General features: G+C 50.6%; 1 protein-coding gene across 3 annotated transcripts in view; it reads right to left on the bottom strand.

The window, feature by feature from the left end:
• Nucleotides 1–25,039, bottom strand: part of FGF13 (fibroblast growth factor 13) — a 196,408-nt gene that overhangs the window by 28,495 nt on the left and 142,874 nt on the right. For 2 of the 3 annotated variants that reach the window (XM_054289570.1, XM_054289572.1), the window contains 2 exons: nt 13,479–13,589; nt 9,146–9,249 (listed from right to left, as the gene is read on the bottom strand). In XM_054289570.1, coding sequence (XP_054145545.1) covers nt 9,146–9,249; nt 13,479–13,589 — 215 coding nt within the window. Of the gene's footprint in view, nt 1–9,145; nt 9,250–13,478; nt 13,590–15,545; nt 15,784–25,039 lie in introns of those variants that run through there. The other variant, XM_054289571.1, reaches the window with a different exon arrangement.

Below are 25,039 nucleotides of genomic sequence, written 5' to 3'. Positions count from 1 at the left end.
GTGTGCAAACCAGCCCTGAGCTGGGCTACGCTGAGCCAAGCCTGGCTGCAGTGCTAGGCCTGGCTGAGCTGGGCCTGGCTGAGCCCTGCTGCAGCCTCTGCCCCACCTGCAGCACCAGGGATCCCTCAGAGCCACCAAAAGGTGCGGCTCCATGGGAATGCCAGCAGCACAAGGCATTTGAGGGGGCATTGTCTGTGAACACAGCCACAGCTGGCTCTGCTGGGCTGTTCCACATCAGTGCAGCTCCTGCCTGGGGCCTGCAGCCAGACGAGGCTCCAAGCCAAGGGCTCAAGGCTGGCCCATGACAGAACCACCCCTCTGGGCACCAGGGCTCTGCTCTCCTCGGGTTGATCCAAGCTTTGGAGCCTGGCTCCAGGCACTTCTTTAGTCATTAAGTTTCACAGGCCTCCCAAATGTTCTGTTCATTTTTTAATGACACAAAAATCTCATATTGTAAATCAATGACTGTCTTGTCCAGATCCTGAAAATTTTACTCAGATAAATTAATTCTCCCTCTGGCTGCCAGTCAAAGAAACTGCATGAGTAAGAATTACTTACATGAGAAAGGATTTGCAATATCAAGCCCATTAAACTCTTCGTTTATCAGGTGAAGGGAAGAGATCTGCACTTCAAACTGTGTCTATTTCACTTATTAGACTTTCTTATGGTTCTTGTTCTGTTTCAGATCATTCACTTATTTACTATGAGCTTTCTGTGCCTTCTGTCAGTGTCAATATGGCTCAGCTGGCAGCAGATGCTCTGCTAGCTCTGAGCACACTGGTGTGAAGCAACGAGAACAGAATGAGAATTGATGGGAACTTTTGCCTGAAACCTGAGCTGAAACCTTTGTATTTATGAAACTCTGCTTCTAATTCATGTACCAGCTCCACCAGATATGCTCACTTTAAAAATACTGTATTCCAGTTTAGCTGGAGGACACGAGTACTGGCAGGGTGAGGAGCAGCCCACTCTTTGCAGCTCCCTAAACCCGTTTTGTTAAAACTTCTGGAGCTGCCATTTGAGGAAACGTGCTCACAAATCTTCAGAGGTTTGCCCACTCACAGTCAGCTCAACTGCAACGTCCCACCAATAGCTGGGCTCAAGAGGAACACTGCTATCTCATGACAGGATTTGTTAACACCTGAAAATGCTCTGGGGATGAGGATGGAGGGTCTAAATTGATCCCCTATTTCTGTGCATTCAAAGTAATCAGAGTAAGGAGAGGGGGAGACTGCTTGATAAAGCAAACAGCATCTTGTGCTGTGATTCTGAACCCAGCTCTCTGATTTTTAGATACCTCCTGAGGCTCTAAATAAACAGAACTGCACTTCACCAATTATCATGCCTGTTTTGCTTAGCTCCCCAGCGGATTCCATTTTAGAAGAACCATACTGCTCAATATGCAGAGCTGTTTGGGTAGAATTACAAAAATGAAAAACAATGTGATAGCACCTGTAGCATCAGCAGAATGTAAAATATGAAAGGCCTTATCAGTTCAACTATTCAGACCATCCCATTCACTGGTAAAAGCTATTATATAGGCATTATACCCAAAGACTCCCTAATCCATCTGTAATTTCAGATTCCTTTGTCAATCCTAGATTGCCTAATGAAAGCAGTTCAGTATAGAAATGCAAGCCTCTTAATACCATTCTTATTCAAGAGACTTTTTCCTTTCCCAGACCCTTTATATATTTCCCATCCAGGAACCCAACAGGTCTAACTCCAAGAACTACCTTATGGAAAAGTTAGTTTCTGAAACCAAGGCTTCAAGGGCATAATGGAAATATGACAACCTTTCTATTTCCTTTGCTCCTGAGTAGCTTCTGTGCCACACAGGTTTCTCCTGCTTTTCAGGACTCACACAGGGGGCTCTGTTTCCAGCACACAGGAGTCCTGCCAAGAGGATGGCATTCAGACTGGGTTTCCTTTGGAAACCTCCTCCAGTTGTGCTGCAGCTCTCAAAAGCAACCACAGAACTCAATCTTGGGCCTAAGGACTCCTTTTCCTCCCCCACTGACTCCCCATCAGTATTTCTCAGTACTCTTTTCAAAAGAAGCCTTTTGGCTGTCAATGTGAACTTTTATAGTCGAGCGGGATTCTCAGTTTTTGCACCTCATCCCTTGCAATAAAAGTTCTGCAAGGAAAAGATGCTTTTAGTAGGCTTGCTAAAGGATGTAAACGGCCAGGAGCAGTAAACATTTCTCTGGAGGCTGCCAAGTAGAACAGAAGTGAATTCAGCTCCTCTTAGCACTGCTGTAACTGCCGGGCAACACAAAGATAAAAAGACACAAAGAAGTGTTTAATAAATCTGCTCCCAATAACCGCACATGGCAGATCAGTTGCTGGTGACAGCCTGCATTGATGGACAGCAATTCTGGGGAGCTGGGCTGTCCTTTACCTTCTTTTAGCACAGGAACTGCTGAATTTTGTTTGTCCTGGCACTGCTGAGCAGCCAGAGCTCCGAGTGCTGTCCTGCAGCACAGGCATTCCCAGGAGCAGGCACACCTCCACCTCCTCACGCAGCTTTTCCTGCAGCCATTCTCACCCTGCTGCACCCTCACCAGTTTCCCATCCACGTGTGGCCAGGCTGAACACCTTGGGCCACTTCTCATGGGAGCAGAAGCAGCCCCAACCCCACCATGAGCAGGAGACAGCAGCAGCCCTGAGCAGCCAGGGCAGCCTGTTCTCAGCTCCCTGGTTAACTTCAGGTGCTCCGGGAGAGCAGGGAAGGGCTCCTGCCTCCCTCTCCAGCTGCTGGGTGGGCACTGCAGGTGCAAAGGGCTCCTGCCTCCCTCTCCAGCTGCCCTGGCCCCTGCTGGGTGGGCACTGCAGGTGCTTCCAAGCAAAACAGAACACCATTGTACTTCACAGCATTTTCCTTCCAAGAACTGACCTCCCTGGAGCTGGGAGCCCCACAGATGATGGGAGCCCATGGGCAGCAGCTCCCAGCTAACAATGAGCTGTGTGGAGAACACTCCTGGGAGTTTAACAAACGTGATGAGCCTGCCGCTGCAGTGCCATCCTGGGCCAGCTCCTACTCCAGTTCTGAGTTTGTTTTCCAGTGCCAGCCCACTCCTGTTGGTTTGGGGAGCCCTGGGAGCCAGTCTGACTGCTGCACCCTGCTTAGATGCTCACCCTACACAGGCTGAGCCATCGGCAGCTCCAGGCAGGGGCTCTGCTGAGTCACTGTGACAAGAGCTGCTCATTAGCTCAGCCTGCAGCAGCAGAGGGAGGGGAAGCCCTTCTGGGCTTCCCAGAGCAGGCAGACAGCTTTTTAGAAGGAAAGGCAGGTGCAGCAAAGAAGCCACAGTTTCATAATGGTATTTTCTTTTAATTAAGTCACATTCTAAAGAAACAGAGTCAGGTTGGCATGTGATCTTGCTTCTAAACTTGAAGACACGGATCAAAAATAAAGGAAAAACAATCAACACCTCAAAAATGCACATAAATACTAGCATACATGTTTTCCCAGTGAACTGAGCCCAGCTCTGCAAGAAGCAGGCTCACATGCCTGGTGTGCATGGAGCTCTACACCCACAGGTACCTACACTGCTGGTCCGGAGGTGCAGCACCTACACCATGCTGGGGAGAGAAAAGCAGCACTTTGCTCCTTGGCTCTGCTGAACCCCAGCAAGGTGAGCTGTCCTTTGGTGATCTGAGCACACAGATCCAGGGGATCCAGGAGCTGCAGCTCCAGCCCTTATCTGCTCACCACTCTGCCTGCCAACCTGCTTTGCAGTGTGACACTGAGGAGCTGCGAGCAGCCTGGGAGCCCTGGCACTCAGGATTCCTTGTTTGCTGGTCCAGGGCCAAAACCCCTTGCTCAAAGTGATCAGTGTGATCCAAGGTGCGAAGCTCTCAGACACGAGTCCAACTCCAAATTCTGCCAAGGCTTTTTTTTGTCATCATGGCAGATTTGTGTCACTGTGACCCCAGTGAGCGGTGCAATGGACTTTCTGTTGGGGAGGCGTTGCCCAAGGTGCCAGGATGAGGGCAGGGCACAGCCCTGGAGCACCCCTGCCGTGCCCGGGCTCCTCAGGGAGCCTCAGCTCCAGCACCTGCAGCCAGGGCTGAGGCACAGCAGCACCTCGGGGCATCCAGATGCCTGGGGGGTGACTTGTACAGAAAAGCAGCATAATAGCTTCAAGACCTGCAGCTTGCTGAATCTCCTAATAATTCTCCCGTGGGAGGATTACGCCATCTGCACTTCCCTGCTGCAGACAGGCAGGCAGTCTGTCCCCAGAAATCTGGGCTCACAGTGGTGCCACAGGGACAAGCCCCTGAAGGAACAGCACCATCCCTCCAGCCCACATCACTGCCAGCAGCACAGCTCTCCTCGTGCTGCAGGGAACCTCTGCCTGCCCAGCAGCGTCCCACACCTCAGAGCAGGGCCAGACAGGCGGGGGGGCTCAGGCAGGGGCTGCAGGTCCCCCCAGCAGCTGGGACACGTCTGTGGGCAGCACTCCAGCTGCACTGCAGGCAGTTTGGCTCACACCCAGCCCAGAACCTGCCAGGCACACGCCCTGCTGGAGGCTGAGGCTGGGCACAGCACCACAGCCTGGGTGCCCCCGTGGGACCCAGCAGGCTCCCCCTCCCCGTGCAGCAGCAGCAGCCAGCCCCGTGCTGCAGCACTGCTGCACCACTGAACCCAAGCGTGCAGCACCTGCAGCAGTGCCCGTGGCGGGGGCTCAGAGAGCTTCCACCGGCTCAGCTGCTCCTGCAGGGCCTGGCACCTCCTCAGGGCAGCCTCCTGTGCCCTGGGCCTGCTCCCGGGCTGTGGGCAGGGCAGCGGGCAGGGCTGGCAGCACAGCAGGGACACAGCACCCTCTGAGCTGTGCTGAGCCCCTGCCCAGCACAGGGACAGCAAAACACGGATCTGCACCTCCCGCCCTGGCACTGGAGTGAGTCAACTGCGTTCAGGTGTAGTCTGCATTCTGGTAAAAAATGATTTATACTGACATGCAAATTTAACCAGATGAAGCTTTTGATTATTTCCTCCATGTCGGGGTTTGTGCTATTTCCCTGAGGTGGAAAAATGCTCTTTGCCAGTGATTCATTATAAATGCCCCAGCCATTCCCATTAGCTACAGCAGGTCTCCACTGCACTGCTCTGTATTAAAATATGCACAAACTTCTCTGCCCTCCAACTCACCAAAACCAATTTTTGAATCACTCTGAGAATTTAATCCCATTTCAGTTCTCTTGGCTATCATCAGCGTGCACGCTTCACACAATATTTACTTTCAGTGCAGGTACCAAAGGTAGATATGACAGTTTGCTTTACATACAGAGGACAGTGTTAGCTGAATGCTCTCTCAGGGTAAAATTGTACACACAGCTCTGCCCAGGGTTTTATCCCCAAGTGCTCCCTAAACCCCTGCTAGCTCTGCACCAAGTGACATCAGACCAGAAACGGCCAAAGGAAGGCACGTCCTGCAGCAATATTAAATCCAAAGTACTCTTCCCAGAGTAGTTAACAAAGGCACATAAACACCTCATCCTAGCAGCTGAGTGCCCTGAACTGCCCACAGCTGGGCTGGAGGGCTGCATGAGGCATGGGCAGACTTGTCCCTGTCACACAGGACACTCTCAGGTAAGGGCTCCCTCCAGCCTGGGAGAAGCTGTGAGGAACTGCCCATGACACTGGGAAATGAAATGCCTTGGTAGAACACAGGAACCCACAGCAAGACCAGAGGGGAAATGAACCCTCTTCCCAAGCTGAGCTGCACTGCTCTGAGACTGGCCAGAACTATGCAATGAGCAGCACATATTTAATTATACAGTTTCTGACAATGTACCCAGGAGAAACAAGCACAAAATCACCTGTCTTAAAATGTTATATAGGAAAATTCACTGACAGTCACTACATGGTTTGAAAAACTATACCACGATGGCTCATGGAAAATGCATGGCTGGAGGTTCACAGGCTGTTTTTAAATCGGAGTATTTTGGGCTGCTCCAGCCTCTGCAGAACACCCAACTCCCTGCACCTCCACCCTCCCTCCCCTGGAGGAGCCTCACCCACTGCTGCCCTGCATGGCTGGGAGCCTCCTCTGCCACAGCAGCAGCCCTCAGCGAGAGAGCAGCAGCTCCAGCACTGCCTGGCTGCCAAACAGAGCCTTCCAATGTCCAGGACAAGCCAACACACGAATTCACAGCATATGAAACCAGAAAAATCCAAGTGGTGCAAACATGGTGGTCATGTGAAAGATGTGGTTGTTCATAGAAAGAAAAATAAGATGAAATGAAAGCCACCCTAAACCACAAAATGATTCATGGTGTGGTTACGTAAGACACAGGCCAGAACACCGTTTCAGTCATCTTGCAGCAGCACCACGCTGGTGTGAGAGGGATGAATCAAACACGGTGTTTGCAGGGGGAGAGGATGCTCAAGCACCAGGAGCTGTGCCTCCAAACAGCTCCTAACAAGGTCACTCCAAATAAAACTCCCAGGGTGGGTTCAGCTTGGGAGGAGCAGTCACACCACAGCCATGGACTCTGGAGGACACTGGCTGCAGGAAAGAAACCATTTCAGATGGGAATTCTGTGATCTGGAGATGTGACATGGTCACCTTCCTTCCCTGCAGGCCAGGACTTCCATGTGCCCTATAACACATGTAGAAAACTGCATATTTGGTTTCACAGTTCATCTTCCTTTTGCTGAGCTGAATTGCTGCCTTGTCCCCAAGGAGCTTTTATCATTACCCTACAGATCCTACTTTTGCTCTGACAGATGCTGCAAACTATCCATAAACTCTGGCAGCCAGCTCCAGGTGTCTGCTCTCTGCAGATCTGCGATACACCACTGATCCCCCCTGGAGAAGATTCATCTCCTTCCCCAGCACAGTCACGGGGCTGAGGCAAACCACAGTGCAGGCTGCCCCAGAGGCAGGGCAGAGCCCTGGTGCCCTCTGCACAGACACAAGGCTCACAACACAGCCAAAGCCAGGTGATCATGTAGAGACCACAGTGATCTCTCTCCTTATTAAACTGCTTCACCAATGCTGATTTCAATTCTCTCTGGAAATGGCGCAACTATATGCTGTAGCTATCTACAGTTGAAGTGCCCTTCTATTTCCCCTGTTCTCCTGCTTCAGGAACTTGACAGTGTTTTGTGGGGCTTTTGCACTTGATCAATCCCGTGTTGCCATCTGTCTGCTCCTGACAAATCCCATTCAGGAACGCATCCCTGCAGGGGCTTTGAAACCCTCAGGATGTGTAGATGGATGTCACTTACTTGAGCTGATCTGTTCCCCAGGCTCCCTGGTGGCTTTCCTGGAACAGGTGAGTGTTCAGCTGGTATAAATCAGCTGAGCTCTCCTGGGACTCATTTATATCAACCAAGAATACAGCCCAAAATATAGAGTTCATTTCCCATGCATCAGACTGTCAGACTGCATCCCTTGCTGAAAGGACCATTATCAGTGGAAGAAATGCTAGAAACACTTGAAAAATAGTGCTGGAGCTGGATTTCTGGCAGCCTGAAGCAGGGGCAGATGCTCCTCACCAGCCCTTGTCCATTCCTTGGGCTCATTGACAGGGACAAGAGCTGCTTTTTCCCCCTGGGAGTTTCTTGTGATTATTGCAAAGAACAGAACAACCAAAGCAGAAGGCAGCAGGGGATAAACCCAGGATTATTGAGAACTTGGGTGACAACTTCCCTTAGAAAAGCAGATCAAAATTTAGTGGCCACCTGTCTTTGCGAAGAGAATTTAAGAGTACGAATTTGGGAAACCACACAACAAAATTCTGTTCAGAGCCTTGCCAAACCCATCAAGTTTGATTAACAAATAAATGTAAGAAAATATAGTTGTCTAATAAGGAAACAAAAATGACCACTGTTATTTATATTTCCACTAAGGGGGAAACAGAGAGATGTCACCAGTTAATTTTGCAATGACAAATTATGGAATTCAAGATTCAAGAAAGACATGATTCAAGGTAACATAACCATATGAAGAACTACCTTAATCAATGCAAAGAATAAAGATCACAACCAAAGTGAATCTCAGAGCTCTGCCTAAGATGCATACCAAGCTAGAAGTTGCACTTCATGGAAATCAGGGCCACATTGTGCCCCTTCTCCTCCCAGCAGGGAACTGGGAGGGATGCTCATCATCTCAGGGCTGTGTGTCAGAGAGCAGGCATGGCACTGCAGGGTAAATCCCTGCCCGCTCCCCTGCCCAGACAGAGGTGGTTTCTGCAGGAAAGCACCAACACCAGCAGAAAGCAGAGATTCCTGCACTGAGAGCACAAACCCAGCGCTCTCTGGAACGTTCCTCTGTCCCTGCACTGCCAGGCTGAGCTGCTCCTGCTCTGGCAGAAAGAGAAAAAATATGCAAAGCTGCCCCTGCTCCCAGCTGTCAGGATTGCAAAATAAATGAGAGATTTGAATAAGTTTGCGTAATTTTTATCTGGATTAAGGGAATCTTTTATAGAAGAGAATCATTTGTAGTAGATAATAGAATACATTTTCCTATATTTTCCTCCTTGGGAAAAATCTATTAAATCTGTATAATTAAAACTCCTGAAGATAGTTCAGCTAAATGTTTTTAATTGAAAAGTGGTCTATTTAATTTTTCTTTTAATAAAAACACCGTCTGCTCTCGTGAGAAACGTCACTGAAAATTATTAACGGACATTCTTATCAAAACTACTAATAAAGCTGTTCTTTACTCACTCACCTACCTGAAGCCATAAAATTTCTATTTGAAAATCCTGGCCAAACAAAGACATATAATTACTTTCTCTAACTCCTTTTACTTAGAGTAACACAGATCCCATGGGAAGACACAAACCATGCTGAGGCTCGTGGGGGACACACCAAGCTGTCCCTTCCCCTCAGTGCCCCACAGGGACCAAGGGAGAGGATCCTTTCTGTCTGGGGTTGGGGGGTTTGCAATGTTTCACACTTCAGGATTATTCAAAGGCACCACAGTGTGAATCCACACATCCCTAGGTGCTCCTGATGGAAAAGATTATAAACCAGATAAAAAAAGATTCATAAACCACAAGCAGACTATCACCACCACACTGACTCTGCTCCAAACTCTCATTTATAGGTTATTAGAAGTTCCCTTGCAACAGTAAGTTATTAGTTTACCACAATTCCACAGAGAACAGAATTAAAACGTTTACTTACGGATGTATATAGGTATCCTTCGCTGTTCATTGCCAGATATAATTTTGTTTGAACCCCCTGAATCGCCACCACTCGTAAACCCACAGGTATGAGGTTAAACAAAGCTAGGAGAGAAAGGAGATGGAGAGCAAAATCAATCCTTTGGAGTATGCAGATCAGATAGAAAGTACAAATCTCTATTTATGCGTATATTAATTTCTGTGGGTGCTACAGAGCAACACTTCTGCCACCAGGAGTTCAGGAATGATGAGGGATCAGTGCCTCTCCTTCCCTCTGCAGATGGAATTGCTGACAGCTAACAGAACTTACCTGCCTGGTGAGCAGAGCCCAGGCTCTGCCCAGGGCACTCGAGCACTGTTTGGCTTTTGTTAGGGTGCTTTTCTTGCGCCATTAAGTGCAAGAAGGAACCCAGAAGCAAACAAACAAAAAAATTTTCAAGACAATCAAAACTTGTTTTCAAAGTCAGTAAACATTTTGACCAAAAGGAAGGAAGAAGATGAAATTCAGAAAAGTTGAAAACCATCATTAGCATCTCAAAATGTTTCCACTTATAGCTCATTGGGGTTTAATTTCTCCTCTTTTTTAGAGGAGAATGGGTTTGAAAAAACAGAGTTAAATAACTTCAAAATGAAATGAAAGGGCAGCATATTCTTTAGATCAACCCCTAAATCTGTGCTTTCAAAATTGAGCTGCTTTGAATGTTCTGCTTGCATTTCTGCTTGTACACATGCTAATAGTGGCAGTATTTATAAGCACAGAAACAACTCTTCAAAAAATGAAGATTCCGGTTCGCAAAGTGGCAAAGAAAAAAAAAAGAAAAAAAAAGGAAAAAAGCAAAGCTCTGCCATTGCTTGGATTCATGGATATGTTAAAATTGAACACAAGAAATAATGAGTTGAATACAGTACTCTGAGTTCAATACGTAGGATTAAAAATAAAGGGGAGTTAAAAAAATTATCATAACCCAAAGCATCTCCTTCCACTCTGTGGCAGAAATGCAGAGATAGGACAAAGTGATGCCAAACTACTTCCCATTTCCAGTGATTTATTACTTGGCTGAAAAACTCTGGGCTGCTTCAGGCTGGAGTTTGATATTTATGGTCACTGTCCAAAGCCAATTTAAAACCAAATTATGAATTTGAAATATTTTTATTATTTTCAAAATTACGGCTAAGAATTATGATCCATCATAATTTTTTTTCCAGCCCGAAAACCCCCAAATGGTCATACTTCAGTAAAATAAAATATTTCAGCCTGACAGCATTTAACATAGACCCTAAATTCTGTGTTTGGGGATGCCAAGAGCTCATCGAATGCCCTGAGGTCAGGGCACCCTTGAGCACTGCACTTCCTACAATGGTCAAGCAGAGCAGGAAAGGTGGAATATCCAGAACTAACAAATAAATGCAGGGCGCCATAAAATCTGTGGGTTTCTTCCCCTTTCATAGCCACGAGTGTACAGACACCATTTGTGCAGACACAAACCATACACGCAGACCCTCCTCACGCTCACCTCCAGCTCAAAATCAACACCCATCACTTTCCCTTCACTCAGAGAAAATCCTCCAGTTCTGCACAGCTTTTGGCAAAAGAAACTTAGATTTTCAGTAAGGGAAAAGGATTTTTCATTCATTCTATCAAATGCTTGAGTTTATTGGGGGGAGAAAATATTCCCCTGGACAGGAGTCCTTTGCAGTTCAGCCCCAAAAAGCAGCAGCTGATCTCTGAGTAGGCTGGAGAGGAGGATTTAAAGCTCTGCACTCAGGCAGAACCTGCAGGTCTCTTTTGGAAGGTGATTTCTTAATGGCACATTTACAAGTAGGGCAGGTGTTGGGGTTTTTCAGCACGAGGGTCTGAGTATGGGCTCCACTGCAACCAGGGATGCAGATGTGTCAGCGAGAGCTGAGGAGAGGGCAGAGGTGGGCCAGCAGGGACAGAGGTGCCACCCAGCTGGGACAGCAGAGACAGAGGTGCCACTGGGCTGGGACAGCAGGGACAGAGGTGCCACCCAGCTGGGACAGCAGGGACAGAGGTGCCACTGGGCTGGGACAGCAGGGACAGAGGTGCCACCCAGCTGGGACAGCAGAGACAGAGGTGCCACTGGGCTGGGACAGCAGGGACAGAGGTGCCACCCAGCTGGGACAGCAGGGACAGAGGTGCCACTGGGCTGGGACAGCAGAGACAGAGGTGCCACTGGGGTGGGCCAGCAGAGACAGAGGTGCCACTGGGCTGGGCCAGCAGGGACAGAGGTGCCACTGGGCTGGGACAGCAGGGACAGAGGTGCCACCCAGCTGGGACAGCAGGGACAGAGGTGCCACTGGGCTGGGCCAGCAGGGACAGAGGTGCCACTGGGCTGGGACAGCAGAGACAGAGGTGCCACTGGGGTGGGCCAGCAGAGACAGAGGTGCCACTGGGCTGGGCCAGCAGAGACAGAGGTGCCACCCAGCTGGGACAGCAGAGACAGAGGTGCCACTGGGCTGGGACAGCAGGGACAGAGGTGCCATGGGCCACAGAGATGGGACAGAGGTGCCATGGGCCAGTGGGATGGGCTGTATGAGGAATTCCTGGCTGTGCTTTGCTGGCCAGTGGCAGAGCCAAGGTTGAGCCCTCCTGTCCGAGCGGGCTGGCACCTGAGCCATGGGTTGGTGCTGTGACACCTGAGCCATGGGTGGGTGCTCTGCTCTGGCACCTGAGCCATGGGTGGGTGCTCTGGCACCTGAGCCACAGGTGGGTGCTCTGCTCTGGCACCTGAGCCATGGGTGGGTGTTCTGCTCTGGCACCTGAGCCATGGGTGGGTGCTCGGCTGCTGCTCCCAGCCCTGGGACACATTTCCCTGGCAGACACATCCAGGCTCAGTTTCAAGGCAGGACGAGGCTGAGGCACACTGGAAGCTGGTTCACACCCCAGTGGGATGAGCAGGGGCTGTGGCACAGACTGCTGGAATTTGGGAAGGGGCTGTGGGGAACTGGCCCTGTCGGAGCGGTGCCCACTCTGCCCTGTGCCAGCACAACCACACATCCTGCCCCAGCTGCTGCCTCCAAGGGCAGGGGCGCTGGCACTGCACCAAAAATGGGACTGTCCCTCTCAGCAGCAGCTGCTGGTGCCCTGTCCCTGAGCAGCAGCACGCCCAGCTCTGCTCCTGGGGCAGTGAGCGACCTGTCCCCAGCTGTGACCCCTGCCAGGACCCACAGCACAGGCACAGAGAGCATCCCTGCAAGTCCCCGGAGGCACAGCAGGATGGAGGGGTTACCTCACTTCTAGGGGATGCCCCTCATGTGGGCAGAAATGACAGAAGGGGTGGCAAAGAAGTGACAGCAAAATTAATTGCTTCCTATTGTGACCAGTTGGTGTCAGCACAAAATAATCCAAAGCAATTTGCATCCTACTCTCTCCCTACTACATTTGCATTGTTTTAAATAAGGATATAAGGATATCCTCCTAATGAACAGCTAAGCACAATGCCTAAGGGAGAGATGATCGTTGCCAAGGTCTCTGTGCAGTATGAGCTGACAGAGAAATGAAGCGGCGCAGGAAGAGGCAGCAGGCTACAGCCGGATTTATGAACATAAACATTTCTCTGAGCTCTGCCAGTCTTGGCTTGGCCACCTGCACCTTTGTAGACTTTCTGCAGGGCATTGTTTCCTACATTGCCTTATTTTAGCAGTCTTGAAATCTTTTTGTCTAGCTGTGTGAGATCCTTAAGCATTTTTCACATACCAAATCAGAGCTCTAGTCATCTTCTCCCATTTTCTATTAATCCACAAAGTTGTAAAAAAACCCAGTCAAAACCAGCAAGTAAAAATGTCCAGAGCTTTTTCACAGAAAACCTGAGGGAAAGCCAGTTGAAAGTTGATGGTACAATTTATAAGTGGTAACAAATAATAATAATAATAGGGAAATGTGAAGTGGAAAGTGCTGCTGAAGTCCCAGTTTGTGAAATACCACGGCGCTGTTTGAATGAGCCCCTGTGTGAGAGTGGAGATAGCGTTATTCTATTTCAGGCTCTGAGTAGGCGAGCAAATTTTCCCTGCTGAAAAAAAAATCTAATAAAATCCAAAGGACAGCAATGAACTTCTCTGGATTACCATGGAGATAACATTTGCTTTGTTTGTCACATGTGTCATCATTACCTCCTCTGGTTCATTATTTCTGTAAGTGATTTCTATCTGTATTTCTCTCAGACCCAGTAGGTCTGAAGGACTCTGTGCTGCCAGCACGGTGTTGGTGCTGCTGCCACTCGCTCAGCCAGCCCAGGACAGCAGCTCTGAGGGGACCTGCAGGGGAGGGAGACACCACAATGCACAAACACACCATTTATTCTCGTGTCACTTACTATAACTACTGTCTTCCTCTTTTGTTCCATCAATTGTTCCATCTGCTTGCAACTGCAAGTGGTATCCTTGCCTGCTGTAGAGCTTTGTTACTATACCTTTAAGCTGAGGCTCTGCAAAGAAACAACAGTGAGATTAACGTGGGAAATCCTGATGTGCCAGTCCAAGCGAGCAGGACGTGAAAAATGAATCTTCAGGTTTCTTCTTAAGGCTGAGGTAAGAAAAAGACCCCAAACAAAAGCAGGGCTACCAGCTTTGCATCACTTTTCATTTAGTCTGAGATCAAATTTATGTCTATGAAATCAATTGCCAAAATGATTAAATGCCACTTTCAATTACAACGTGAGTAGCACAGTAAAATCTACTTCCAGTGAATGCAGATTCCAGCAGCAGTGCTTGGCCCCAGGAGCCCAGCCCTATCTCATTTAAGATTAAAAATGAGCTGGCAAAGAGTACATTCAGTCTTTTTAAAAGGTGTGAGTTCTTAGATGGAGAGGAAAAAGAAGGCTATTACAATAGCATTAATAAGAGCTACAGTGACAGTTGAGAGGCTAAATATATAGCAGCAAACGTTTAGCACAGGAACTGCTGCAGTTCTAATAAACAAATCCCTATTCCTCACTGCTCCAGAGAGTACAGAGCATCCAAAGCGATAAACTACTCAATGAACATATGGAAAATGGAGAGGGAAACCCTGAAATCCAGCAATGTGTGGAACTGCAAAATAAATATTACCATAAGGGCTGAGGTAATTACCTCATCAACTAGAAGAAGAAAGATCAAAACAACACATAGTTTGCATAGATTTCTTTTTTCCATAACCATCCTCACATTCACAGCTAGAAAGCAAGATATCTCACACGGTTTCATATCATTCTAGACCAAAAAGTACACAACAGCAGGATATGCTGTCAAGTGTGCCATTCAAGATATCTGGCTAAAGCATCAGGAGTAATTGCAAAAAAGGTCTACGCCCACTGAATCCCAATGACATCTGCATTGTAGTCATTTCACACAGTTCCGTTTGTCAGGAGCTCATGCAGCCCTGCAGCTCGCTCCACAACATCTCATTCTTTTCAGAGACAAACACTGTGAAGATGTGGTGTGTCATTTCCAGCGCTCTGAGTCTGGATAAGACTCCTTGTCTTTGTAACCAAAGGCACTGGGGCTCTGCTACTGCACTTCATTTTAGCAGGCGCTGAAGGCAAAAGCTCACCATAGTTTGCGTAAGTGTATTAGATCTTATCAGCAACTTTGATAAGAGTCCTGATGGACACACAACTCTTATCCACCAACTTTTTTGACCAGAAATTATTCCACCTCTCACTCTGGCTCTTTAGCCATAATCCATCCCAAAGGTGCTGGCAAGCTGCGAGCAAGGCAGACAGGTGGAGTGGCACAAGCATCAATGCTCCAGCACAGCAAAGCCACGGCAGCATTGCCAGAGGGTTTTGCTCCTCCCACGTCCAAAACAATGCTCTCAGATCAGGGACCCAGGCTTCACACCTGACCTTTTGCACCTGTGACCCAGAGAGCCTCGTGTGCACAGGGCAGCTGCAGGTACGGCATTCCTAGAAAGGCACAGGGCGCTGGAGCAAAACTCTGGAAGGTGCCAGCAAAAGCACAAAGCCTCGTCTGCAATCAGCAGGTAAAGCATGGCACGGGCATTCTGTGAAGCAGGACACCAAAACCAGATCTCCAGGCCACGAAGTTATTTAATATACAACTATATATTAAAGAGAGAGGTGTGTGTGTGGGAACTTCCCCGCTAGCACCTCCCCCACAAATACACCCATGTGTTTGCACGTGTGTAACAGAGGGACAGACAGCTGACTTAGAGCTAGCTGGGCGCACACAGGTGTGCAGGTGAGGGACACGCAGCAGCGTGTGCTACCCAAAGAAACCAAATGAACACGACAGGGCAAAGGACTGCCGTGGGGTACCCAGGTCCTGCACATCCATTGTACGAGCCCTGAAATGCCTTTTCCCCCTTTCCCCGCACCTGACACACGTCCCAGTTTCCATCGCATCAAACCAACCAACCCCCCAAAGACATAACCCTTGCCAACCTGGTCGCCTTCTTCGCCTTTTCTTGGAGCCAAAGAGTTTGACCCTGGAAAACACATTCAACTTGTTCTTGTCGCAGCTTCCCTTGCTCTTGCTGGGGCTGTTGACACACTTACAGGCATTGGACTTCTCCCGCTCCCTGGCTTGTCTCTTCTGGCGGATCAGGGAGCTGGCGATGGCTGCGGCCATGGCCGCCACCGCCCCGGCTGCCCGGCGGGCTCAGGCACGCGGGGGTCGCCGCCCGGCCGCGGCCAGCATGCTGCTCGGCCGTCCCCAAGGCCGGGGACGCTGCCGGGCAGCCCGGCCGAGGCACCGCCGCCGCTCGCACGGCGGCCCGGGACACACCGGCAGGGCGAGCACCAGAGCCCCGGCACGGCACGCAACAGTTTAGCTCGAGGTTTCGTCCTCTGGGATCTTCCCCTTTCCACTTTCTGGTGCTTTCTTATTCCTCCCAACTTCTAGCAGGGGAAAGTTTGCAGGCAGAGGTGAGCGTTTCTACGGAGATCACGCAGATCACTCGCAAGACATCCCTCCAAGCTTCTTCAGACGCGCTATCTGCGTGCAGCCATGGCACATCCACTTGGCGCAAGATCATCGCATCTCTCCTAGCCCCGATTTCTGCAGTTAACTTTTCTTCCCACCCGTCCCCTCCCCATTCAAATCCCAGCAAACACCTGTTAGACTCCGGCAGGGGCTGTCCAGTTGCAGGGGGTTTCTGGATCCTTTTTCCTCTTCTCGCTTACAAGAGACCCGAAGCGGTCGGTGCTGGAGGCACCGGGCTGAGGCGCAGATGCCCCTGGGTGCCGACGCCTCGGGAAGCCTCTTCTGCTGTGCTCCTGGCAGGTGAGCGCAGCCGCCCCTGCCCGGCACGCTCGGCTCTCGCTCCGCAGCTCTTCCCAGCCGGTAAACAAGCAGCTCCCGAGCCGGGACTGCAGCAGCAGCAGCAGGAGAAGGAGCAGCAGCGGCAGCAGCAGGATCCCTCCGGCAGCGATGCGGGCACCGCGCACTCCCCACGAGCCGTGCGCTGGGTACAGAAATGAGGCGACGCAGCAAACCCCTTATCACCACCTCCCTCCTCCTCCGCCCGTGCCTCCTCCTCCTCCCTCCGCTCCTCTCCGGCGCGGCGGAGAGCTGAGAGCTCTGCCCGGCGCTGCGGGGCGGCCGCGGGGCCGCGGCGGGGAGGGGGCTGCGGCGGGCAGGGGAGGGGGTACCGGGGCGGGGGTACCGGGGGAGAGGGTGCCAGGGGCGGGGGTGCCGGGGGTACCACGGGAGAGGGTACTAGGGGAGGGGGTACCAGGGGAAGGGATGCCACAGGAGGGGGTACTAGGGAAGGGATGCCACGGGAGGGGGTACCAGGGAAAGGGATGCCACGGGAGGGGGTACTAGGGAAGGGATGCCACGGGAGGGGGTACCAGGGAAAGGGATGCCACGGGAGGGGGTACTAGGGAAGGGATGCCACGGGAGGGGGTACTAGGGAAGGGATGCCACGGGAGGGGTGCCTGCGCCGCTCGGAGCCGCCTCCCGGCAGGCGCAGACACCCAAACAGACGTGACTGCGGTGAGCAAACAGCCCCACCGGGCTGGCAGCAGCGCCGGGCCGGGGCAGGGCGCAGCTCCAGCCACAGCTGCCCCCTGCCTCTCCCTCATCCTTACAGGGGGTCCCCTCTCTGCATCACGGATTTATTGGAGGCTTTTTGCATCTCTCGCCGTTCCTTTCCACCGCCTGCTTCAGCGGCAGTTTGGTAGCAGACGAGGAAATCCTCAGAGAGAGCAATTTCCTTGCCGTTGCCATGTCCTCCCGTTTCCCTCTGTCCCCGCATGGAGCCCCGCGGCCGGGCTCTCCTGCAGCCGGGTTTGCTGACGCCGAGCTGCGGTGGCGGCAGGCCGGGCCGGGGCCGTGAGGCTGGGGCCGTGCCGTGAGGCCGGCCCGGGGCCATGAGGCCGGGCCGTGCCGTGAGGCCGGGCACAGCCTGGGCACCCTGGGGTCAGTGCCCTGCCGTGGGCACCGAGCCCGCAGCCCCCTGCCCAGGAGCGGGAGGTCCTGGAGATGCCCCCGCAGCCCACTCCCTGCTCTTCGGCATGCTTTCAGCAGCTGGAGCCTAAATCAAAGCCAGTTCAGGCTGGAAATAAAGCAGAGATCTGCAGCCCCGGAGGCAAACAACTATTGAGAGAATTTGTCCCGAGGCAGAGGGATTCACAGGCAGGGTGGGATGTCTCTGAGAGCTGGTTCAGGCAGGAGTCCCTGTGGGGACTGCGATGGCAGCAGGCTGCTGTCACCCACGGCTGGCAGCCATGTGTGTCCCTTGTGCCCCGGCCAGGGGCTGCAGAGACCCCAGGAGTGGCTGGGCTGCTGCGACAGTGCCAGGCGCCCAATGTGCTCCAAGAATCAGCCAGCTGCTGAGGGGATTTGCCCTTCCTCCTGTCCTCCATGTGCCCTCAGCAGAAGCAGGTGCTCCCGTCCCTGTCCGGCGTCACACGCTGGGACACGGCCTGGCAGGAGCAGCAGACGCCGTGCTGCCCACCACCTCCCCACAGCTCAGCTCCACAGGATTGCTGCACAGCCCTTCCCTCGGCTAGGAACGGCCACAGCAGCTCCTCACTCTCCTTCAGCCAGGAACGCTGCCCCAACGACCGCTGTGCAGGGCCCGGCCCTGTGCCAGTACATGGCCAGGCCCTGTGACAGTACATGGCCACACTGTGCCAGGCCCTGTGCCAGTACATGGCCAGGCCCTGTGACAGTACATGGCCACCCTGTGCCAGGCCCTGTGCCAGTACATGGCCAGGCCCTGTGCCAGGCCCTGTGCCAGTGCATGGCCAGGCCCTGTGACAGTACATGGCCAGGCCCTGTGACAGTACATGGCCACCCTGTGCCAGGCCCTGTGACAGTACATGGCCAGGCCCTGTGCCAGGCCCTGTGACAGTGCATGGCCAGGCCCTGTGCCAGGCCCTGTGCCAGTACATGGCCAGGCCCTGTGACAGTACATGGCCACCCTGTGCCAGGCCCTGTGCCAGTACATGGCCAGGCCCTGTGACAGTACATGGCCACCCTGTGCCAGGCCCTGTGCCAGTACATGGCCAGGCCCTGTGACAGTACATGGCCACCCTGTGCCAGGCTGCCAGGCCCTGTGCCTGTACATGGCCACCTTGTGCCAGGCCCTGTGACAGTACATGGCCACCCTGGCAGGCTGTTGGTGTCACCATGAGGGATGTGCCAGGCCCTGTGCCAGTACATGGCCACCCTGTGCCAGGCCCTGTGCCAGTACATGGCCACCCTGGCAGGCTGTTGGTGTTACCATGAGGGATGTGCCAGGCTCTGTGACAGTACATGGCCACCCTGTGCCCAGCCCTGTGCCAGTACATGGCCACCCTGTGCCAGGCCCTGTGCCAGTACATGGCCACCCTGGCAGGCTGTCAGTGTCACCCTGAGGGACATGTGTCCCTCCCAGGCCGCTGCGCTGAGCCTGGCGCCCCAGTGCCACCCGCTGTCCCCTGGCTGCAGGAGCTGCCTGTGTACACACACACCTACACTCACACGTTTGTTTATGAGGCAGCCCATGCACACAGGCATATTAAACAAACACTCCTAATTTCTTATTTAAGTTTAACGGTGGGGTAAAAATAGCTGCAATTCACAAGTTCCACCACTACCCTCATCTGCCAGTCCACATAAGACATGTGAAATCCAACAGAAGAGACAGCCAGTTGGATATTATTAGCAATAACTCATCCTACTCAACTCACCGGTAACATACTATAGATTTTGCCATCTTTCCACTTCCAATACAGTCATGAGTGAGGCTTGTTTTCTTTCCTGAGACTCACCCGTTAGTTTATAAATATTCCCAATTTGGAAAGCGGTGTTTGATCTTCAGATCAAAGTGAAGCTGCCTCATTGTGATCGGTCCTACAAGGTCACAAGACATTGCGTTTTCACAGACTAACTAGAACTCAGAATTCAGCTAACCTTGAAAATCCTGGGGAAAAGCAATATATAAAAGCCGTATTTGGGATATCTTTCTGCCAGCATTCCAGCCCGCATGCTTAAAATCCATAATGAAAATTCATTTGCACAAATGTTCCTTGACAGATAACTAAAGAGAGGAACAAAAATAGCATATATGCATAATCAGATTTAAGTTTCAAAAAACAGTCCTCCAGTTTCTTTGCATGAGCAACCTCTTCATCTATCGGTACTCCTACAAACATGTCTTCATTTACTATAAATGGCACATGAAAATGAAGATCTTGTTGGGAAAACGTCTTTGGTACAGGACCAGCCTTTGGACTACTTCAGTGTTCCAGATATAAAAATCTCAAGGAACAGCTTTATTTTCTTTGAAAAGCAAGAGCTGCTCACTCCCCACCACACTAAATAAAATAAAATTACATTCCAAGTGACTTTTTGAACGTAGAAGACAACCAGACACTCCTTGAGCACACAATCTCTCTCTTTATGATTATTGCAGTGGGGCACATTTAAAGCTAAGGGGTTAATTGCCAGCGCCATTTCAATCAATGGGACAGACTTGTCCAGTTGCTGTCAGAGACAGTGCCGTCATCTCCCTGGAGCTGCCATCTGACCAGAAGCAATTCCACTGTTTTGAAAAAGACAAAGATCTCACCCACTTTTGATTCATAATTTTTCCTCCCAGTCATCTGTTGAGCGTTTGCTGATGATTCTTTCCATGATTCTGATCACTAAAATATGCCTGAACCTTCTGAAGTTGCCTGGATAGGGCAGAAGCAAAGCGTGCAATTTGGCACCCAGGCCAGGAGTGGCTCTTGGACGGAGGCAGGGCATGGTTTTCAGGCAGCCCTTGCTGTCTGGCTCCTGCACAGAAAGGCATCAAATCCCCATCACTGGCCCACAGTGCAAGCAGCGCTGGCTCTTTCACCCAGTCAGAGCAAAGTGCCAAAATTCTGGTTTTCCCTTCCTCCTCCCTGAATCATCTGTGCTGTGGCAGGTCCCAGACCACTGCTGTTTGGTCTGAGTTTGAATCTATCCCGAGCACAAAAGATTTACAGTCGGTCCCGTCATGCTGAGCAGAACAAAATCTGAGACCAGGTGAACAATACCAAGCCAGCTGCAGAGCTGGCTGCCATGGAAGCAGCTGCAAGGACAGAGCCCATCGTGCAGTTTGTCCATGGTCCAGGGCAGCCCTGAGCAGAGAATTCCTTCCCCCAGAGCTCCTCACTGCCCACAAGCCCAACGTGTGACCCTGCAGGGGACCCACACTGCTCTGTGTCCTGTGAAGCACCAGCAATTCTCATGCTGCCATAAAGTAGGAACTGATTTCCAGCACCTTGGGTCAAAAGATCCCATCCTCAGACTAAACTGCATTCTCAGTTATTTCCTGTTCCCCTATATAGAAAGTAGTAAAAGACTTATAGTAGGCCCTATATAAACTAACAGTGTTTAGGCAGAACAAATGCTGCATCAAAATCAGACCAGAAGAAAAAAATCCCAAGCCAGCTTCAAGTCTCACTCAGTCCATCTTAAACCCCAAACCACTCCTCTACAGTTACAAGCTTGAAGCTGCTTTGGTGTGACAAAATAAAAAAAATCCGCCTGCCATTGGGTGTCAGGAGTCCCTCCTGAGGCTCTTTTGTTCTTGCTGTCACAGAAAAAGTAGGGGAAAAAAGCTTCAAACATCAAACCTATGGACTATTTCCACTGCCTACACTCTCCAAAAGTAGAGCATTATTTTCTGAAAAGCACCACCTGAATCTCATCTCTTTTCAGGATGAGATAAACAAGACTTTCTCCAGTCAGGGATGACACAGCAGCACTGAGGCCCTGGTGGTTTTTGCTCTCCTAAGTAAACAGAATTACTATTCACCAGGAAGCAGAGCTGCTCAGAGCCCAGTCCTGCATCACTGAACTCCTGTGTGAAATATCCCATGGACATGACTCAGCCTCTGCTCTGCAGCCAGCCCCAGGCTGGACACAGCCTGCAGCACAGCAGGGCTGCGCACGCTGCGCTGGCTCCTCAGCACCCCCAGAGCTGGGGCTGTACCAGACAGGGCTCCAAGAACACCAGCCCGGGTTTTATGCAGGGACAAGATGAAAAAAGGTATTAGTGCAAGCTGAGCTTCCAAGCAGCTCCAGCCCAAGAGCTCAAACTTGACATTTTAGTAACAGACCAACCAGAAAATTAACGGTAAAGAATGGCTACAATAGGCAGCTGCAAACACAAGTATTTTTATGTTGAGAGCATAAGGGACTTGTAAATAGTGATGTGGATGTTCCTGACTGTGTGTCTGTGCCATGGTTTTTTGCAGAAGTGCACAGGGCAGCCTTGCTCAGAAACAGGAAAAAAATCAAAACAGATTCCTGTGACACCAGTATAGACATGGCACCTAGACCCACTTTATCTAAAAGCTCACTTCTTCCTCAAAGGATGAGGTGATTGGCTCATTTTTATCTTCTCAGAGTACAGAAATATGAATCCCAGCACCACAAGAGACCCCAGCACAACTGGTGTACACAACTGGATGTGCCAAAACTGGCACCCATCCAGCAAAGCACAGAAACACAGCCCTGACTTCAACACGTGAGCCATCTCATTAGGACTACTGAGATATTGGAAAAGTAACTGTGTAGCTGATGTATCACAAAAGGTTCTCATAGTCTAAGCCCATTCTCTTCTCATACCTACTCCAGTTTGCCAGGACAAGGTCTTGTGACTGACAAGAATTCGGGTCTCTTCTTCATGACTTACATGACCTGCTAAATGTTCAGGATGGCCACGACACCTCACATAAAGGACACCAGTTTCCTCTCAGATTCTTACAGAAAATACTAACGAGAGAAAACCCAGTTCTGCCTTTTCCCAGCTGTGAATTCCAGTTCCTTTATACTATATCAGTAAAAACTGGATTTGATCTGACCTGGTAGTGCAGCCATTTTTGGAAAAGGAGGGCATTGTTTGAAGATAGAAAAATAGAAATATTTTTGCCTAGGCTAATTCATATTCAGTCATCCCAAAATGTCAACCACAAAAGCTCATCTATCCGGGGCATAAAAGATCAGTGCCAATCAGCTGGGAAAGGTCACAGAACAAACACAGGGGATCAACTCCCCCAGCTCTGCAGGCTCCTGAAATGGGAACGTGCTATTCCAGTGCCCGGGGGGCCTGAGCTGAGCCAGGAACCTGAGCAGTGCCCATGTCACTTCTCTGCCCACCACACAGCCCAGCAACACTCCCACACCAGTATGCACAGAGGGATCTGCTCACTCACCTCCCAGCACTGTGGCTCCTGGAAACATCAGTGTAAATGACAGCCTATCAGCCCTGAATCATTTACATCTCAGCATGGGACACACCAGAAGTGTGGGCTGTGTGCCACTGTCCAACTTAACATAAGGCCACTTTACACATGACAGAACACTGCAAATAGTCCTTCACAGAGCCAAGGCAAGTTGCCTGGAAATTGCCACATTACTCAAATAAGATCTTTTCCCACCTTTTCACAGATCTGATGGTTCATCCTTTGTCAACAGCTTGACAAAAACAGACTCAGTGGGTCCCCGGTGAGTTGGAGCCTCTGAGAGTTCTCCTTCCCCCTGAATGCAAGCATTTCACCAGCTTCTCACAGTCATGCTCCCTGCTTTGCTCAGAATGAGCTTCTGCCCCACTGCTTGGCTCCCCTCAACCCCAGAGCCCAGCCCACTGTGATCCCATGATGGATGCCCCACCTGGCAACTCCCACCGCTGTGTTAACAATGCAAGGCTCAGCTGCTTCCTAACAACGCAAACAAATCACCCACACTGGGCTCAGAAGAGCCTGGCGCTGGTTTGCTGTGACTTTCACCCAAATGCCAAGATCATGGCACCACATTCATACAGACAAATGAGAAGGTGAGCAGAGCTGGTCACAAATGAAAGGGACTTTGAGGAAGAAGTGTTGTGTCTTGGATGGAAGCAGAGCTCTCCAGGAACTGGACTTAGACCCTGCACCAGTCAATGATGCTTCTGGAAGTGTGGAAGTGGAGCCTGGCTCACACACTGGCACGGAACTGGAACCAGTTTACCCAAACAGAATGCTGGTCTCAGTCTCTGTAAGCAGAAGTAAGGTCTGTCCTTGAGGATCAGGAAAAGAGCCATGAGCCCAAGCTTCCTTTGGGTCTCTGTTCACCAAGTAATAATCACGGTATGAACAGAGGTGTAACAAGACATATCTGACTGAAGTGATGGAAAAAGGAGGTTTATCTAAGCTCACCTGAGCAGGTATCTGGGCTGAATACTCAAGAAAGTAGAGAGAAAGGAAACTCCAGATGGCAATTCATTCCCTACAAAGAACACCACTGTTTTCCCAGCTTTATGAAGGAAAACATTACCTCTGCTTTACTGAACTTGTTGCAGAGTGATTCACACTGTACCTCATGCATCATTATGATAAGTAATATTCACCACCACCAAAATTAAGTGAACCCTTAATGAAGGTCAGCGCAGCTCAGGCTCTTGCTTCTGGCAGTGCTCTCTCACACATGGGAACAAAAATCCAGCCCAGGCAGCAGCTCAGTCACACTTCCCACACCCAAATGGCCCTGCAGAAATCAGCCTCATGACAGGAGCTGCTGCTGGCGAGAGCAGAACAAAGGTGACATCTAGAAATCACACAGGGATTTTGAATTGAAAAGTACAGTGCATCATGAGTAAACAGAATTCATTGTCATAGGTGACATGCACTGTTTCCACAAGCAACACCAAGAAAAATATTGGCCAGCAAACAGGAACATGAACCACAAGCCAGCATCTGCTCTGTGGGATTTAAATAGGTCTGGAGACTAGGAAAAATGTGTATGCAAATTTCACAGAAGCAAATTAAAAGAAATTCAGAGAAGTCAATTCAGAGAAGGAAGCTAATGGCAGAACATCTGCTGCTGCTCCCAATATTCGCATTAGAGGCTGGGAACATTTCTGGGGACTCAGACCTCATCAGAAAGCTCAAAAAGGTTCTGTTGCTATGCAGAGAAACATTGCTCAGAAATCAGAGGAAGAGACAGGAAGCTGGCCGAGCTCAGCACTGTTATTCCTTGCTTAGGTCCAGCTGAGCTCCAACAGGGCCACATTTGGTTTTACAGACTGGGTAACTGTCCCACCCGTGGCACGTTTCTACCCAAACCCACCACAAAAGGAGCAGACTGAGCTGCACAAGTAGACACGAAGACAATACCACAATTTTAATCCAATTCCCAGGCCATATGCATGGCCTTTGCAGTCATACAGCTCCAAGGGGCTGAGCTGAATTCACAGCAGACAGGCACACGGTTACACAGGTGATGGTAAATCCAGGATTTCTGTCCTCTCCCTTCAGCCCCCAGCCCCTTGTTTATCACTCTCCTTCTCTACCTCTTCAGATCAGATCTTCTTTCCTTGTTTCACTAAAAACTACAACATGCTTCTGATGAGAAGTAGTCACAAAACCCAGCAGTATCTCCATGTCCTTACCCTTCAGCTGAGGTCAACTTAACCTTGTTTACAAACAAATAA

This window comes from Melozone crissalis, unplaced genomic scaffold (assembly GCF_028551555.1).
Source record: "Melozone crissalis strain CALT ecotype California unplaced genomic scaffold, PUWL_Pcris_2 ptg000068l_1, whole genome shotgun sequence".
NCBI lineage: Eukaryota > Metazoa > Chordata > Aves > Passeriformes > Passerellidae > Melozone > Melozone crissalis.
The sequence above is the reverse complement of the archived record's forward strand: the minus strand, read 5'-3'. Positions and strand labels throughout refer to the sequence as shown.